We start from the raw sequence: 19,327 nt of genomic DNA, 5'->3' as shown, positions 1-19,327 counted from the left end.
TCCATAGGGCACGTGCACTCACCAGAGAGATAGAGAGAGGGAAAGTGAGAAATCGCCCCCTAGGGAGGCATGGCCACGCCACAGTCCCTTCTCCTCCATTCTCCTCTCAGGATTTTGGGCATGCACGTACACGCACCCAGTGTGATTTTCAACCCACTGGGTCCAGGACTCGAGCTACAGTTGGCCATAGGCCCTGTGGGAATCCGGTACCTTGACCACCACTCCACCTGCTAGCTCCAAAGTAATGTTTTAATTTATAAATACAGTGTGGAATAATTAAAGCAAGCTAGTTAAGATAGCTGTCTCCTTGATCATTTTTGTGGTGAGAACATTTGAAACTTCCTCTCTTGGCAATTTTTAAATGTATAATATGCTATTACGAACTACATTCTCCACACTGTGCCACAAAATACAAAAAGGTAAAAACAAACAAGCAAACTCCTGCTGCCTGAGATTCCGTACCCTTTAACTATCATCCCCCATGCCCCTCACCACCAGTAGCCTCTGCAGTCACCCCTCCGCTCTGCTCCTATGAGTTCACTGCTGTAGTGTAGACTCCACATCTGAGTGAGAACATGTGGTATTTGTCCTCTTATGCTTTATTTCATTAAGCATAATGTTCTTTGATTCCACCCATGTTGTAGCAAGTGACAGAATTTCCTTTTTTACTTTAAGAATTACTCATTTATTTATTTAAACCTGACCAAAGAGGAACAGGGGAGGAGGGGAGGGAAAGTGAGAAAGCAAGCCGCCAGGTCCAGGACTCGAACGTAGTCAGTCACATGGGAGTTCAGCTCCCTTCACCACACCACCTGCTCGTCCCGACTTTCCTCCTTTTTAAAGCTGCACCAGGGGTATAGACATCTTTTAGATAAATTGGTTTCAACCCTTTTGGATAAATACTCCCCTCTCTCCCTCCCTCTTCCCCTCCCTCTCTCTCTTTATATATATATAGTAGCTCCACTTTACAGATTAGAAAACTGAGCCTTCAGAGCTGTGACATGTGCAAAGCCACTGAGGATGGAAGCCTGACTGCTCTTTCCTATTTCTAAAACCCCTTGCAGAGGGCCTGGAGTGAGTCACACCCACAGACATTAACAGGCCAGTTTGGCCCATTTGATAACAGAAATCCTCCTGTCCTGCCCCGGCATAGTACCCTGTAGTGGGTAGGTCGCGCCCCGTCATGAACGCACCACTGGGACTCACTGACGACACCCTGTGTTCGGGACGGTGTCCTCAGCCCGACTGAAGTACGCCCTCCACTGATTCCTTCCCAACCTACAAGCCCCGCTCCCACATGGCCGCCTTTCTGGGCCAGCCCAGTGGAAAGCTTGTCACCAAACTCTCTCGCTCTCAGAATCAAATAAAAGGAACCGCTGGGCCTGATCACCCCGAGAGAGAGGCCTGTTTTGCCGCATCTCCGGGCCTGTGTCGCACAAATTCGTGCCTAGAAATAAACCTCGTTAACGATGGCCTTTTCAGAGCTGGCCGTTTCCGTCACATCATACAGCCACAGCAGATCATCTTCCAGGCAGAGACCTAGTATACGCGGCTGGCTTCCCAGGACGCAGCTGCGAGGTCTCTTAGCAGGGCAGTAACTGCGTTCATGAGTGCTCTGCCCTCACGACCCTCTTCCCTCTCAGCCCCAGGCAGGGCACAGCTTTTTACTACCTGCTTGTCCAGAGCCCTGCACACGACCAAGGTCTCGCACCAGGGGCCTGGGTCTGCTGACCTATCACAGGACACTTCTGCTTCCCTGCCCCCATAGGAACGGACCTTCTAGATGTTTCTGTCCATTTAGCTTGTGTCCCCAACTTCGCCTACCTATCAATGTATGTATTTTCTGACCCAGAGACATGTTTACTTTAGTTTAAAAATACCTTTTATCTTTACTTTAAAAAGAAAATTATCAATGATGCATCTCTCTGTAGGAAGGGAATTCTTTGTGAATTCACCATGCTATTTTGGTTAGAAGTCCTCATTTTCCTCATATCAAGTGTTTGGTTTACATAATACATGCCTCTATATTTAATAATGTGAAATGAAATTAACATATATATAAACTTCAGAGAAAACACCTATAGACTAAAAACAGAAGTATAATTTTATCAAACACTTTCCAAAAATAAAGTAAGCTTGTATTCTCCAAAATTACAGTAGATTAACCTGAAATTTTAAAGTCAATATATTTTTACTAACCTACAAGCTAAAGGTATCTTTATGTTAAGAAAGAAAATCATAAAGAACTCACAAATATGAGATGTACAGCAGCCAAGCAGAGAGCATAAACTGTGGAAACTTACAGACTGGGTTCAAATACAAGCTGCATCACTTATCAACAAGTAACATATTGGATCGTCGGAAAAGTCATGACATATTTTTCTGTTTTTTAGGCAAAAATGCATCATGACTTTCCTGACAACCCAAATAATATCTCTTTGCTTCAGTTTTTTTATAATAAAACTTCATTTTTATAAGTGAAGATAAAAGTGCCTACACCAAAGTGTTATGAGAACCAAATAAATTAATACTTGTAAAGTATTTGATACAAGTTAGGCATATAATAAGTTATATATAACACACGGGCTACATTTTAAAAGTTACAGTAAATTTTTAACTGAAGATAAAATATATTTGAATCCTTAAAAACTAGACTTATAATTTATAATATATTCAGGAATTAAAATTAAGAATCTAGCAGTAAAGAGTTACACATGCTGTACCTGTTTAGTAGTTTTATGAGTGCCTTGAATTGCCCTCTTAGATTTCCCACCAGTTTGACATTTAGGTTTTCCTTCAGGGCAAGAAAAAAGAGAGAGACAGATAATTACATAATACAAAATGAACTAGGTAATATAAACTATAAAGATCATTTTAGCTATTCTAATGCATAATCTCCTTCCAGAGACCATAAAACAGTACAATCACAATCTATTCATGGTCAATATGAACTATTTATAAAGTATGTTTAAAAAAAAAAAAAAAAAAGCAAATTTCCAAAGTCCCAGAGATTGCTGTTATTGAATGGCTCTCTCTCAGACAGGAATAAATCAACTTCTTTTTCTTTTCTTTTTTTTTTTTTTTTTGGAGAGGTTTTTTTCGCTATAGGGCGTGTGCACTCGCCAGATAGAGAGACACAGAGACAGAAAGCGAGAAATCACCCCCCAGAGGGGATGGTAACGCCGCAATCCCTTCTCCTCCATTCTCCTCTCGGGATCTTGGGCACACACGCACACGTGCCCGGCGTGTGTTTTAAGCCACTGGGTCCGGGACACAAACCGCGGACCACTACATGGGAGTCCAGCGACATAGCCATTACGCTAACTGCTGGTTCCCTAAATCAACTTCTTAAAGAAGTCGGATACTCTGACAATTTACAAGTAAGGTCAAGTTACCACTACTCCTCGACTTACATATACAGTCTGAAAAACACTTCTCTTAATTCAAATTTTATTTCAACAATCAAATTAAGATTATTTTTTTACAATATACACCCCAAATATTCTGTTTTAACTAGTTTATCTGATTTATGAAATACAGCTTCATCCTGAAAAGGGAGGTTTTCAGCTCTTTGTATTTTTACTATCAAGTAAATCTTTCTCACTTCCCCTCTCCCTCCCTCTCTCCCTCTCTCTCTTTCTCTCTCTCTCTCTCTTTGGAGAGGTTTTTGCTATAGGGCATGTGCCCTTGCCAGAAAGAGAGAGACAGACAGAGAGACAGAAAGGAAGAAATCACCCCCCAGGGGGATGGCCACGCCACAGTCCCTTCTCCTCCATTCTCCTCTCAGGATCTTGGGCACGCGCGCACACACACACACACACACACACACACACACACACACGCCCGGCGTGAGTTTAAGCCATTGGGTCTGGGACTCGAACCGTGGTCGGCTACATGGGAGTTCAGCAACATAGCCATTACGCCAACTACTGGTCCAGCATCATTTTCATTTCTATAAAATAATTTGGGGCCAGGTCCCCTTTAGCAGTACTAATAAAAGAGAAGTGAACCACAACACACAGGCACCAGCTAACAATTTACCTGACTTAAGACTCTCTCACCATTCTACCAGGGATAAAGACAGAGAACTCTGCACTAACCTACACAGCCCTTCAATCATCCTTTCCTTGTAAAGAACAACGTATCTGCATGTTTAAAAAGGGAAAAAAAAAAAAAAAAAACCAACCAGCTTGGAACATGCACAAAAGGAAACAAATAATATAAAGAAAAAGCAATGTGAGTATATATTGTAGCCATCAAACAAAAACAAACTGCTACTTAAAAAAATAGAAAGCTCTTTATGGAAAGGTTAGCTAATAAGGAAATGAATTTCAAGAGATAAATTCAATTTCCCCTTCTACTTGATAGTTCCCATGATTCAAAGTAACTGTTCTCTACAAACAGCTGGAAGACTGACAAAGAAAAGCTACAAGGGAAGACTGGGCTGCAGATATATGTAAAACACTGTAACTTCTCTATAATTAAAACAGAACACTTCTCTTAATTCAAATTTTATTTCAACAATCAAATTAAGATTATTTTTTTACAATATACACCCCAAATATTCTGTTTTAACTAGTTTATCTGATTTATGAAATACAGCTTCATCCTGAAAAGGGAGGTTTTCAGCTCTTTGTATTTTTACTATCAAGTAAATCTTTCTCACTTCCCCTCTCCCTCCCTCTCTCCCTCTCTCTCTTTCTCTCTCTCTCTCTCTTTGGAGAGGTTTTTGCTATAGGGCATGTGCCCTTGCCAGAAAGAGAGAGACAGACAGAGAGACAGAAAGCAAGAAATCACCCCCCAGGGGGATGGCCACGCCACAGTCCCTTCTCCTCCATTCTCCTCTCAGGATCTTGGGCACGCGCGCACACACACACACACACACACACACACACACACACACGCCCGGCGTGAGTTTAAGCCATTGGGTCTGGGACTCGAACCGTGGTCGGCTACATGGGAGTTCAGCAACATAGCCATTACGCCAACTACTGGTCCAGCATCATTTTCATTTCTATAAAATAATTTGGGGCCAGGTCCCCTTTAGCAGTACTAATAAAAGAGAAGTGAACCACAACACACAGGCACCAGCTAACAATTTACCTGACTTAAGACTCTCTCACCATTCTACCAGGGATAAAGACAGAGAACTCTGCACTAACCTACACAGCCCTTCAATCATCCTTTCCTTGTAAAGAACAACGTATCTGCATGTTTAAAAAGGGAAAAAAAAAAAAAAAAACCAACCAGCTTGGAACATGCACAAAAGGAAACAAATAATATAAAGAAAAAGCAATGTGAGTATATATTGTAGCCATCAAACAAAAACAAACTGCTACTTAAAAAAATAGAAAGCTCTTTATGGAAAGGTTAGCTAATAAGGAAATGAATTTCAAGAGATAAATTCAATTTCCCCTTCTACTTGATAGTTCCCATGATTCAAAGTAACTGTTCTCTACAAACAGCTGGAAGACTGACAAAGAAAAGCTACAAGGGAAGACTGGGCTGCAGATATATGTAAAACACTGTAACTTCTCTATAATTAAAACAGTATGGCACTCACACATGAATGAGATAGAGACTGGCCCGATAGAACACATGTACACATGGGGAGTTAATCTACAAAAAAGGCAAAAATAATTATTAAGGCAAATACCGACTTTGTAAGTGATGTTGGGGCAACTTCTTAGCCATGTAGAAAAATTAGATCCATACTGCACCATATGTAAGAAAAACTACACATAATCTAAACATAAAAAGATAAAAATTTAAAATAAAATAAATTGTTAAAAAAAAAATTTTAATGGTGGGGCCAGCAGGTAGTGTGGTGGTTAAGGCGGGGGGCACTCCCACATGGTTGACCACGGTTCAAGTCCCAGACCTACTAGCTTGCTTTCTCACTTCCCCTCTCTCTCTGTTTCTCTCTCTCTGGTCAAATTAAAATAAATGAATGAGGAACCAGCAGTTGGCATAATGACTATGTTGCTGGACTCCCATGTAGTCAATCACAGATCGAGTCCCAGACTTGGTGGCTTAAACTCACGCCAGGTGCGTGTGCATGTGTGCCCAAGGTCCTGAGAGGAGAATGGAGAAGGGATTATGATGCGGTCATCCCCCCGGGGGATAATTTCTCACTTTCTGTCTCTTTATCTCTCTCTGTCTTTCTGGTGAACATAATGTGCCCTACAGCAAAAACCTCTCAAAAATAAATAAACAAATAGATAGATTAATTAATTAATTTAATTAAATGACTGATTCTTTAAAAAAAATAAAAATGAGTGAATTCAAGTTTATATTGAAATGTGCTGTTATAAATACATGGATGTTCTCAAAGGATGGTAAAAATGTATCAGAAGCATATGGGAGCCAACTTAAGAGTTTCACTCTACCCAAGTCTAGACAATTTGAGCATCAAAATCAATAGATAATGGATTATCACAAATTACATACAGTAAGAGGCCATGAGTCTACACAAATTTAAATACCTAATTAAAAAGAAAGAATGGAAAACTCTTCCTTATATCAGAAGGCCATCTAATAAATATAAAAGGAATGATGGAATTATTAGCAAGCAACCATTTGCAATCAACAGAGTAGTAAGAAGCTAAAAATCATCAAAGAAAGCTAAAGGCACAGGTGGACTGTTTCAGGAGCAACAGGGAATTACTCAGTAATAAAAGGAAAATATCAGTTACTGTACAGCAGAGAAACCTGGCAGACACGACCTCAACCAAGCAGACTAAGTTAACATCACTAGTGGTGAGACAGACATACAATCCTTCAGTAATGCGTTAAAAAGTTCAACTCCAGAGTTTCAAAGTAGTTAAAACTACATCATTTCTAGAGAATTCTTGCCCATAGACACATCTCGATCTAACCATGAAAAGGCACCAGACAAACCCCATAGTGAGGACTAATCCCATAGTGAGGAAAACACTAGAAGCCCTGAGAAAAGTTCAAAGTGGAGTCTCTTGACAAATCCAACCTCCTGTTTTCCCTATCTCTATCCAATTTTATAAATCCCCAGAAACAGTGGCCTCATACTGCCCCAGTCATTAAATGGGAGGGACTAAAGAGAGATTTTTTTTTTCTAAATCAAATAATACTGATAAGAACTGAAGAAACTGGGTTCGGCAGGTGGTGTGGTGGTTAAGGTGCTGGACTCCTACATGGTCTATCGCAGTTCAAGCCCCAGACCTAGTAACTTAAAATAAATAATTATTTTTTTAATTATTTTTTAATTTCTACATGATTACATAAAATTTTACCTAATCATGGTAAATAACTTTTCAAACCTATTTTAAAATTATTATACAAATTTAATATAAGAAAAAATTCCAAATCTCTTGAATCTCTTGTAACTTAAAAATATCAAAACCTAATTTGCCAGTCATACTATAACAGACCTGACTTCTTCTGAAACAGCAAAATAACAGCCCTGTTATAAAACCATTTTTATAACAGGGCCAGCAGGAGGTGTGGTGGTTAAGATGCTGGACTCTCGGGGCCCGCAGAGGGTGCAGTGGTTAAGGACACTGGAATCCAACATGGCCGACTGTGATTCGAGTCCTGGATCTGGCAGTTTGCCTTCTCACTTTCTCTCTCTCTCTCTCAATCTGCCTATCACCGGTCAAATTAAAATACATAAATAAAGTTAAATAATTCTTAAAAAAAAAAAAAATGCTGTACTCCCACATGGCTGACTGCAGTTCGAATCCCAAACCTGGCAGCTTGCTTTCTCACCTTCTCTCAGTATCTCTCTCTGGTGAGCACCTGTACCCTACAGCAAATAATAAAAATAAAATTAAATGATTCTTAAAAAAGTTTGCCTATGTAAGCAATAAAAAAATTATATATGAATGTGCCCAAGTAAACAATTTTCATCTATCCCCCGTTTAGGACTAAATACATCCTTTTAATTTACAACAAAAGTGAAACTCATTTTTAATACATACCATCATCGTCTTTGCTTTCTAGAGGAACACTCCAAGCTATCAGGTTTCTGGCTGTACGGCCCTCCTCTGCAACTATTCTCCTCACCTTGTCGTGACTGTTAGAGCGCTGGAATGAAGCCTATGGGTGGAAAAGACAGTATCGGACTGTTAGATATTCGACTGGTCCACGTATGAAATACATTTGTCAGACACATTCCTAGTTCTCGCATCTTCTGAGAAAGGAAACAACTCCAATTTGAGATTTGGAGGGTGGCTAAAAAGAGAAAAGAACGCAAAGTGCAAGTCTTGTTGAGGTCATGAAACTCACTAGTCTATTCACTATAATCTAATTCTAGAGTCTTCATAAGGCAATGCATTTCCAAGAACTAAAATATCAACAGATGAGCACAGGCTAGCAAGGCTGCAGAAACGCCAGGCTAAGACATCAAATCTAAAGTCCTTTTTTTCTATAAACATCTTAGTTTTACCATAACTGTCACCAAACTAACTTTTTTTTTTCACTTGGTAGACTACATGGGTACATGTTCAAAGAAGAAGTCACCCATTCAAGACTCTTATTTGCAGTTCTAATACTTCATATGTGAAAACATGACAACTACCCGTCCTATGGAGATACCTGTAGAAACCATTTTTCATTTTAAAGCACAGCTGATTTCCGTAATGTGGGCTGAATGGACTCCTTGCAGTAAAGATCACATAGATTCTGATCACGTTCAATAACCCAGTTCTCATGAAATGTCAGCAGTAGCGTAGTTGTAGTAGCTTCAGACTTAGTAACCTAAGGATCGAGGTTTAAAATGCAATAAAGGAGTCCCAGATACTCCATAACATTGCAGATGTCTATTTCGAGTGGTATTGTACCTAGGCTCTTCTTGTACAGGAGACTTCTACAAAGTCACAGTGTGCCACCTAGTGCTGTATGGAGATTTTACAGTGGCTTGTTCAAACACTAAATGTTTCAATTAAAAGCGTAAACATGGGAGGGCAGCTGTGCTGGTGGTTAAGGCGCTGGACTCCCACATCACCAACCATGAGTCCCAGATCTGGCAGCTTAAAACTCACACCAGACGTGTGTGTGTGTGCGTGCATGCCCAAAACCCTGAGAGGGTGGAGGAGAAGGGATTGTGGCATGGTCATCCTCCTTGAGGGTGATTTCTTGCTTTCTGTCTTTCTCCCCTGCGAATGCATGCACTCTATAGCAAAAATCTCCCTACAATTAATAATGATAATAATAAGTCTTTTTTTTTTTGAGAGAGAGAGGTTTTTGCTATAGAGCGTGTGCGCTCACCAGAAAGACAGAGAGAGACAGAGAGAAAGCAAGAAATCACCCCCCAGGGGGGATGGCCACACCGCAATCCTTCTCCTTCATTCTCCTCTTAGGATCTGGGGCACACATGCACACGTGCCTGGCATGAGTTTAAGCCACCAGGTCTAGGACTCAAACCATAGCTGGCTACATGGGAGTTCAGCGACACAGCCATTACACTAACTGCTAGTCCAAATAATATCATGTCTTATCAATTAACTCCCCTCAATATACCTTGGAAACATAAATTTACTAACGCCACCCTAGTCTGAGCCATCATCTCAAGTCCAAATTACTATGTAAGTCACTGTGACAAAAATTAACAATGTTTACCAAAAACCACTTGTGCTTTCTCCTGTCACAAAGGTAGACAACATTTGCTAGACTCTCTTACATAGATAGCCATGTGACTAAATTCTGCGTAACAGAACATGGGGGAATTATGACAGACAATGGGTCTGTCATTTATAGGTGTGGCTTATTTTTTAAGAGTATCCTGCCTTGGGGACAGTAGATGGCATAGTGGTTGCGTCACTGTACTCCCACATGGCCGACTGTGGTTTGAGTCCCAAACCTGGGACTCATGCCAGGTGTGTATGCATGCATGCCCAAGATCTCGGGAGGAGAGCAGGGGAGAAAGGATTGTGATATGGCCACCCCCTCCCCCCCGGGGAGGTGGTTTCTCACTTTCCCTCTCACAGTCTCGGTCTCTTTTTGGTGAGCACACACACACACTAAGGCAAAAACTTCTACCAAAAAAAAAAAAAAAAAAAGCATCCTGCATTGAACCAGCAGGTGGCAATGGTGGGTAAGGTACTGGATTTCCACATTGCTGACCGCGCTTCCAGTCCTGGACCTGGTGGATTGCTTTCTTTCTCTTTATCTCTCTGGTGAGCACATGAGCCCTATAGCAAAATTTAAAAAATAATAATAAACAAAAATTATATTAAAAAAAAAGAATTAAAAGGGGCCAGCAGGTGGTGTGGTGGTTAAGGGCACTGGACTCCCACATAGCTGACCACAGTTTGAGTCCTGGGCCTAGTGGCTCGCTTTCTCACTTTGTTTCTCTCGCTTTCTCTCACTCTGTCCCTCTCTGGTCAAGTTAAAATTTAATTAATTAATTAATTTTTAAAAAGGTATCTTGGGACCAGCTGATGGCATAATGGCTACGTCGCCGGGACCCCACCCAAACTACAATTCGAGTCCCGGACCCAGTGGCTTAAACTCATGCCACTGGTGTGTGTGCATGAGTGCCCAAGATCCGAGAAGAGAATGGTGGAGAAGGGACTGCAGAGTGGCCATCCTCCCTGAAGGGTGATTTCTCGCTTTCTGTCTCTTTCTCTCTCTCTCTTTTTGGAGGTTTTTGCTATAGGGCACGTGCGCTCACCAGAAAGACAGAGACAGAAAGCGAGAAATCGCCCCCCTGGGGGGGATGGCCACGCTGCAATCCCTTCTCCTCCATTCTCCTCTCAGGATATTGAGCACAATGCACATGTGCCAGGTGTGAGTTTAAGCCACCGGGTCTGGGACTCGAACCGCGGTCAGCTACACGGGAGTCCTGCAACATAGCCATTACGTCAACTATTGGTCCCTCTCTCTTTCTGGCGAGCACACGCACCCTACAGCAAAAACCACTCAAAGAATAAAAAAGGTATCCTACATCATTATCCTTCTCTCTTACCTCCCTCCCTCACTGGTCAGATGCAGAAACTCCAGGAAAGGATTCACTAAAGAGTGATGGTGCCGAAAGACAGAATAAGTAGATTGGGTCCTTCAATGACCAATACAGAACGTCACAAACTAAATACCTGCAATGAACTAAGAATAAGAAACAGAACTTCTACTCTGTCATTCCCCTTCTGGTTATGAAGAACTAGGCAATTTAGACAAACCACCCAGCTGGGAAAAACTATAAAACCTGAACTAAGTATTTTCTAAATCATCTGTTTAAAAACACTATGGTGAAAAGTGTTAAAAATGAGCTACTACCGAGCCAAGATTGGGATAAGACAAACACAAACAGCCCTGCAATCAGGGCTTGTTCCCCAGAGCCACCTGCCAATCCTGGAGGCGCCCAAGGCAGAAGAGCTGAGCAAAGTTTGGCAGATACCAAAAGAATGGAAACAAAACTTGTTCAGGTCTACTCCGAGCTTCAGATGAGGACACCGAGAGCTCCCTTCCATGGGTAAGGATGAACCAGAACATCAGCCGTCACAAACAATAGAGTCAGTTCTGAATGCTTCAATCCTTAACTGAATTAGAGTAAACCAATCCTGCCATTGCCCCTGGCCAATCTGCCAGAAACAAAGTAAATCTTGGAGAGAAGAAGTTTTTTAGCATTTTAGGCATCAAATTATCTGCTCAATTATTCCCATGTAATGTTCTACAGCCAATAAAAAATTACCAGGCATATTAGAAGGCACATTAAATGACTGAAAGCCAAGAAAAAGTTGTAAGAAAACAGAAACATACAAGGTTGTTAGAAAAGTCACAATGCCTTTTTTTAAAATAATTATTTATTTTATTTGACTTATTCATTCATTTATTTTTTAATTTGACCAGAGAGAGACAGAGCTTGAGAGTGAGAGAGAGAGGAAGTGAGAAAGCAACCCACCAGATTCAGGACTCAAACCCTGGTCAGCCATGTGGGAATATCCAGCGCCTTAACCATCACACCACCTGCTGGTCCCCACAATGCATTTTTCCGTAGAAAAAATATGTCATGATTTTCCCAACAGCCCAATAGCTGCACCAGAACCAAATAAGATAGTGATCAGTCAAATACTTAAAGGAAACTCTAATCTGACCTAGAAAATTAAAACACTAGATTGAAATTTTCAGCAGAGAACTAAAAACCTAAAAAGAATCAAATGGAAATGATAAAACTGAAAAAAAAATAAAACTAAGAACATTAGAAAAAAAAAAAAAAACTCATATCAAACAAATACTACCTTAAAACAGATAATAGGCCCGACTGTGGCGGCCTGGGATGCTAGGATGTGTGCTCTGCAGACTGTCACAGTTACGATCCCAGGTCCAACCTAACGGCTAGGCATGGAGGCATGCACCTGTGAGCCCAGCAACATGCGAGGCTGAACAGGAGGCTCTTGACAGGGCAACACCTACTTTAAAATACAAGAAAAAAACTTCTTAATATTTTAAGATAATAAATGTAAAGTAGATGGAGGGGCCAGCAGGTGGTATAGTGGTTAAGGGCACTAGACTCCCGTATGGCCAACCACAGTTTGAATCCCAAACCTGGCAGCTTTCTCTCTCTCTCCCTCTCTGGTCAACTTAAAATAAATACGTAAATAAAGTTAAATAAAATAATTCTTAAAAAAAAAAATAGATGGAAAGAAGGGATGAAAGAGAAATGCTCAAAAACTAAAGTTGGTCTTTAAAGTACCTTGATCACTTACCATCATTCTTTAATTCTTTTTCTGTGCCACAAAGATCATCCACCGCATAAACCTATGGGGAATGACTCCTACAAGAAAAACAATACATACACACCTAGTCACAACGCAGTCATAAAATCATTACTTATTCATAAAACGATACAAACCTAATCCCAAGTTCCTCATTACATTAAACAAGAAAAGGAAATTATTTTATACTGCCTGTTTGGATATGTTATAGCTTTAAGAACATCATGCTGAACAATATCTCAATGTTCTCCAAAAAATAAAAAAGGAAAAGAGCTAGGTACCTGAACAGTAAAGAATAACCTAACCCAGAAGCTTCAGACTTTTCTGACTACGACCCACAAACACACCCATGCACACACATACATTTCATATCTTAACCCAATTCATACATCAGTGTTAAACGCAAACGAAAGTACCATGGATATTTACCCCTGGTGTGTGCGATGTTCTCTAATATCTCCTTCTCTAACAATTGCATCTTCTGAACCCTGCTTACACTAAACTGACTAGTAATGCCTAGGTCTGTATTGAAAATACCTATAACTGCTTCTTAAGAATTTTTGTAAATGGGACAGGCAGGTAGCGTGGTGGTTAGAGCCACCGAATCCCACGTGGCTGACCGTGGTTTGAGTCCCAAACCTGGCAGCTTGCTTTTTCCCTTTCCCTTTATCTTTCTCTCTCACTCTGTCTCTCTCTGGTCAAATTTAAGTAAATACATAAATAAAAAATAAAGTTAAATAAAATAAATCTTTTATAAAAAAGAATTTTTATAAACAGGGGCTGGCAGGTGGTATGATGATTAAGATGCCGGTCTCCTACATGGCAGACCACAGTTCAAGTCCGAGACCTGGCAGCTTGCTTTCTCACTTTCCTTCTCTCTCTCTCTGATCAAATTTAACAAAAATAATAACAAATAAAACAATTTTTTAAAAATAATTTTTATAAACAGAGCTTTTTATCAGAATGCCTTCATACAACTACACAAGGCTCCACATAGAACAGATCCAAGGTTCAGGTACTCAAACCCTTATACAAAGAATTCCAAAGAATACAAGGGACAGGGAATCAAAAAACTCCCAACAAAAAAAGACCCCAGGACCGTCAGGTGAATTCATTGGTGAATTCTACCAAACATACATGCATACATACTTTTTTATTTTCATTTATTTTTTAAGTTTTTGCCATAGGGCATGAACACTCAGTGGAGAGAGGCAGAGAGAGGGAGAGAAATCGCCTCCCAGGCAGGATGGCCACACCAAAATCTCTTCTCCGTACTCCTCCTGAGATTTTTGGGCATGCGTACACATGTGCTCAGATGATTTTCTAGCTGCCAGGTCCAGGACTCAAACTGCGGTCAGCCATGTGGGAGTCCAGCATCTTAATCACGATGCCACTTACTGGCCCTCTACATTTAAAAAAGAATTAACACCAATCTTTCTCAAAATCATCCCAAAACACTGAAGAAAGAAAATCCTTCTAAACTCATTTTTACAAGGCCAACACTGTCCCAATACCAAAGCCAAACATAAACACTACCAAAAATAGAAACAAACAACAACAAAACCCTGCTCAACATAAACCCAAAAATCCTCCACGAATTACCAGCATTCCAAATTCAACGACTTGTAGGTTGTCACTAATTAGTTCCCTAGAGAGCCAGCTGTTACAAAAGCAATTTGCTTACCTGGAAGGTCTCTCTCTATTTGCAAGTACCAGCTCTCCTTCCTGCCTCTCACGGCCATGCTATGATGGCGCACAGGCCTTTTGGACTTCCCAGTCACCTAAACCGTGCGCCAAATAAACCTCTTCAGATATTTATGTTACAGCAACACAATGGACTAAGTCAGTATTTAAATACCACAAAGGGGCCAGCACTTGGAGAAATGATTATGTCGCTGGACTCCAATGTAGTTGACCACAGCTTGAGTCCTGGACCCAGTGGCTTGAAACTCATGCCGGGCACATGTGTGTGTGTGCTCAAAATCCTAAGGAGAAGGGATTGCAGTATGGCCATCCCCCCGGCGGTGGGGGCGGTAATTTCTCACTTTCTGCCTCTCTTTCTCTCTCTCTGTCTCTCCAGTGAGCACATATGCCCTATAACAAATATCCCTCTAAAACAAATAATAAAATAAGCAAATTTCACAAAGATCAACTTAATTATATGAATAAATGGCTAATAGAGGCCAAGAAGGAGAGAAGGAACCCATGTCAGGTTAAACAGAACCACTGCATTAGGTTAAAAGTTACGTTCCCATTTCTCCAGAAATGATATACAAATGGCTGGTAAGCCCATGAAAAGATGCTGAAATCACTAGTCATTAGGGAAATGCAAATCAAAACCACAATGAGATACCACTTTATACCACGCGCTAAAATGTTTCTAATAAAAAAGACAAAACGAGTGCTGAGAAATCATGTGTAGAAAGTGGAATCCTCACACACTGCTATTGGAAAATAAAATGGCGCAGGTGGTTTGATAAACAGTCTGGCAGATCTTCATAAAGTTAAACAGGGCCCAGCAGATGGCATGATGGTCAAGGCAGACCATGGTTCAAGTCCTGGACCCAGTGGCTTGAAAATCACAGGTATGTGTGCGTGTGTACTCAAAATCCCAAGGGGAGAATGCAGACGAAGGGACCGTAATGTGGTCGTGCCCCCGGAGGGTGATTTCTTACCTTCCCTCTGTCTCTCTCTAGCTAGCGCTTGTGCCCTATGGCAAAAACCTTAATTAAAAAAATAAATAAATAAAAAGGTTAAACATACAGCTACAGCAATTCTACTCCTAGATAATATACTCCAAAGGAATAAAAACACACTCAAGAACAGAATACAAATGCTCATTGCATTATTCAAAAGTGCAAAAAAACAGAAAGAACCCATCAACTGATAAATGGGTAATAAAATACAGTCCATCTATATATTGGAATTACTCAGCCATAAAAAGGAATGAAGTGCTGATATATGTTACAATACGGCTGAACCATGAAAACATTATGCTAAGTGGAAGAAGTCAGACACAGAAGACTGCCTATTGTACAATTCCATCAATGTAAAACGTCCCGAGAGTTCACACTGCCGGACAGCAAATCCGGAGACAGAAAGTAGATTACGATTGGCTGGAACTAGAGCAGAGGATGGGATGGTGAAGGAGGGAGGGAGTCCAGGGATGGGGAATGACTGCTAATGGTTATGAGGTTTCATACTGGGGTGTTGAAAATGTTCAAAGATTGACTGTGGTTTAAAAAAAAAAAAAACTGAAGTATACATTTTAAATGAGTAGATTTCATGATATATATAACTTAATAAAACTGTTTTTAAAAAGCTGTATCACCCAAGATCCCAAGAGGAGAATGGAGAAGAAGGAATTGCAGCGTGGCCATCCCCCCGGGGGGTGATTTCTCGCTTTCTGTCTCTCTATCTCTCTCTGTCTTTCTGGCGAGCGCACGTGCCCTATAGCAAAAACCTCTCCAAAAAAAAAGGAAAAAAAAAAAAAAAAACCTATATCCTGGGGTCAGTAGATGACTAGGGAGTGGTTGGAGTCCTGGACCTAGTGGCTTAAAACTCAGGTCAGGTGCATTTGTGTATGTGTGTGTGTGCGTGTGTGTGCATGCCCAAAATCCCAAGAGGAAAACGGAAGAGAAAGGACTGTGGAGTAGCCATCCCCCTGAGGGGTGATTTCTCACTTTCTCTCTGTCTCTCTGGTGAGCACACACACACCCTCTAGCAAAAATCTCTCTCTAAAGAAAAAAAGTTATATCCTAATCCAGAATTTCCAAAATTTCAATCATTGTTACTACCTTCGTGATATCTGACATAACTAAGTACCACCCGTATGATTACTTACTCGTGCTTGAACTAGAGCCACATTTTTACTAGATTTTCTAAAAGAAAATTTCTAACTGTCAAAAACGTAAAACCAGATCACCTAAAATATAGCAAAATATTGACAATGGTACTCAAATGAATGAAATTTGAGAAACTCTGGGCTGTAGCAAAACAATGGCCAAGCAGAAAACACCACCAAAAAAAAACAACCCAGCCAGTAAGCAGGCAATGAACACTAGGCCTGAGTACCCAAGGTTTCTGAGCACAATGCTGCCTGTGGGGAACTGCAGTCTCACCCGTCACCCCTCCCCTGCAGTCCCAGGGTGCGTGCGGAGAAGTCCAAGTCCGAGAAATGGAAATGCGGCGGCAGGGCTGGGTGCCAGGAAAGTGCACCTTTCTTCTTACCAGAGTTCGGGTGCACAGGCTGTAAAAGGGCAAGGAATGGCATGTCCACAGGAGAGAGAGGGGGTCAGCAGGTGGCCATGATGGTTAAGGCGCTGGACTCCCAACTGCAGTTCGAGTTCCAGACCTGGCAGCTTGAAAATCCCACTGAGCGTATGTGCCCAAGATCCCGAGAGTAGAATGGCAGAGAAGGGACTATGGCGTGTCTATCCCCACGAGGGGGTGATTTCTCACTTTTCTCTCTCTCCGGGGAGTAGACACGCCATATGGCAAAAAACCTTACGCCCCCCCCCCAAAAAATCCTATGGGGGTGCAGGTCTCTGTCTGACTGCCTCTCTATCCCTGAAAAAATTAATTATTTAAAAAGTACCTATCTTGGGGCCAGGAAATTACCCAGGGGGTGATTTCTTACTCCCTACCACAAACACATGCACCTTATAGCAAACTACAAAATATGAAACTAGGCTGGATTATAGTATGATATGAAGGTAAAAGAAAAGGCAGAATTTCAAGTTCCTTGATCTTATTTATCTTTAAAACATTCCTATAAAGTGGTTAAATAAAGACATTAATAAAGTCTTAATATCAACTCAATGTTTTAGCAATTCTTAAATTACCTATGAAGCATATATCTATATTTAAAATGTTATCATTTTGGAACCAGAAGGTGGTGTGATGGTTAAGGTGCTGGACACTCCCATATGGCTGACCATGGTTCGAGTCCTGGACCTGGTGGCTTGCGTGCACACTGTGTGTGTGTGTGTGTGTGTGTGTGTGTGTGTGTGTGTCTGGTCAAATTAAAATTTAATGAATAAATTAAAAATTAAATAATTCTTTTAAAAAGTGATAGTCTTTGGATTTTAGTCACCAAAATTATTTGTAAACACATTTGTATAGTATCATTTTAACCTAAATAACCAGGTGGTAAACCACAATTCTGTAGTCAGAATGTCTGTGTCCCCCCCACCACCACCACCCCAAAACTAGTATGTTAAATCCTAGTCCTCAAGGTGATATTAAGACTGGGGCTTTGGGGAGATGATTAGGTCACGAGAGAACCCTCAAGAATGTGATTAATGCCCTTATAAGAGAGACTGGGGGGACCAGCAGTTGGCGTAATGGCTATGTCGCTGGACTCCCATGTAGTTAACCATGGTTCAAGTCCTGAACCCGGTGGCTTAAACTCACGCTGGGCACGTGTGCATGCATTCCCAAGATCCAGAGAGGAGAAGGGATTGCGGCATGGCCATCCCCCCTGGGGAGTGATTTCTCACTTTCTGTCTCTCTGCCTCTGTCTGTCTTTCTGGGGAGCGCAGGCGCCCTATAGCAACAACCTCTCAAAAAAAAAAAAAAAAAGGAGAGAGAGACTGGTGAGAGACCCTTTGCCCCCACCACCGAGTAAAGACAAAGCTAAAATGTACCACCTATGAACCAAAAAGCAGATCATCACCAAACACCAAGTCTGCGGCCATATTGACCTCGGACTTTCCAGCCTCCAGAACTATGACAAATTTGTTGTTACTTAGCCATTCCGTAGAAGGTGCTTTGTTATAGCAACCCAAACAGACTAATTCAGGATGTTTTAAATGCGGCTCAAGGGAGGGAAAAGAAAGAAGGAAGGGAACAAGCATTTGTTGGGAACTTACTATGGGCCAGACACACTTAATACTTGAAAGACGCTGTGTATTGCAATTGGGAAGTGTCTGACTGTAGATATGGTCTCTATCTTACACGTGAGAAAATCAATGCAAATTCATTTAACAAGTGGTAGTGCTTGGATTCAAATTCAGATGGGCTGCTTTGCAAACTATCATATCCCACTTCCTCCCACAAAGAGGGCTTTCAAATCACATCAAAAATCAACTCTTCGATGAATTTAAAACATGCATTCTTTAATGAACAGTATTCAGATCATTTCAACGTGTGGCACAAATCAACCTGTGCCCAACACATTTTGAGAAGATGTCAAAGTTAGGAGGGGACCAAAAAAAAGTTCAAGGGACAGGCCACCAATGCAGGCCAGAGAGGCACAGCGGTCAGACTACCGACCTTAGGTCAGAAAGCTTAATCCCAGATCTGCTACCCAGAGGCAGGCAACCTGGGACAAGTTGGAAAGTCTTCGAGAAGTGGGCAAAGCGCCCACCCCACTCTTCCATCTCAGACGGTTTTGGAGAATGAAAGTTATTGTTGATAACAATCAACTCAAACGATGTGGAGGGGTGGGGATTGCTATCTGATAATCCAAGACGACAGGAAGCAGGTATTTGCACGGAAAATAACTTGGCACACACCGAGGGGCAGCCCCCGTGCACCGGCCTCAAGAGCGGCACCGGCGGGCGGCGCAGCCCGGCAGCGCGCGGAGCAGCAGGTGCGGCCCGCCCGGGGCGGCTCGGTCTGCTTTACCACAACGC

At 41.5% G+C, this 19,327-nt stretch overlaps 1 protein-coding gene across 1 annotated transcript in view; it reads right to left on the bottom strand.

Moving 5' to 3' along the window:
• The window catches only part of SCAPER (S-phase cyclin A associated protein in the ER), a 278,443-nt gene that overhangs the window by 253,584 nt on the left and 5,532 nt on the right, over positions 1-19,327 (bottom strand). The window contains exons 2-4 of the mRNA XM_006142594.3: positions 12,681-12,748; positions 7,956-8,073; positions 2,724-2,794 (exon numbers count right to left, since the gene is read on the bottom strand). Of these exons, the coding sequence (XP_006142656.1) occupies positions 2,724-2,794; positions 7,956-8,073; positions 12,681-12,686 (195 nt within the window). The 5' untranslated portion in view covers positions 12,687-12,748. The remainder of the gene's footprint in view (positions 1-2,723; positions 2,795-7,955; positions 8,074-12,680; positions 12,749-19,327) is intronic.

Source organism: Tupaia chinensis, unplaced genomic scaffold (genome assembly GCF_000334495.1).
Source record: "Tupaia chinensis unplaced genomic scaffold, TupChi_1.0 Scaffold000078_1, whole genome shotgun sequence".
Lineage (NCBI taxonomy): Eukaryota > Metazoa > Chordata > Mammalia > Scandentia > Tupaiidae > Tupaia > Tupaia belangeri.
The sequence above is the reverse complement of the archived record's forward strand: the minus strand, read 5'-3'. Positions and strand labels throughout refer to the sequence as shown.